Raw genomic sequence first — 351 nt, forward strand, 5'->3', positions numbered from 1 at the left:
GACCAATAATTTAAAAAAATTTTAATATGAAAAATTCTTTTATACTGTCAATGTAAAATAATTAATAGTTAAACCACAAATTCGAAAAAAATTTTGTCTTTTATGTAATTGTCCTTATTATTTTTTTGGCTAAATATAAAATTATGAATAAGATGGTTTGCAAGTTTGCATGATGGGGGTGTTGTGTTCACATTTTGATGTATGGTATAGGTATGGACCTTGATGATGATATTGAGGGTGGACATGAGAAGAAAAAGGAAGAAGTGGAAGGAATCTCTTTGCCACCATTTGGTTTAGCAACATACAAGATGCAAGGTGGGAATGTGTGGGTCTCAGGTAGGGACCAAGAGA

At 31.9% G+C, this 351-nt stretch overlaps 1 protein-coding gene across 1 annotated transcript in view; it reads left to right on the forward strand.

The window, feature by feature from the left end:
* LOC107614301 overlaps positions 1-351 on the forward strand; it is a gene marked incomplete at its 3' end in the record, with an annotated part of 3,009 nt that extends 2,658 nt beyond the window's left edge. Inside the window, 1 exon segment of the mRNA XM_016316520.1 lies at positions 211-351. Within this exon segment, the coding sequence (XP_016172006.1) occupies positions 211-351 (141 nt within the window).

The sequence above is a fragment of the Arachis ipaensis genome, chromosome B08 (assembly GCF_000816755.2).
Source record: "Arachis ipaensis cultivar K30076 chromosome B08, Araip1.1, whole genome shotgun sequence".
In the NCBI taxonomy this organism is placed as follows: domain Eukaryota; kingdom Viridiplantae; phylum Streptophyta; class Magnoliopsida; order Fabales; family Fabaceae; genus Arachis; species Arachis ipaensis.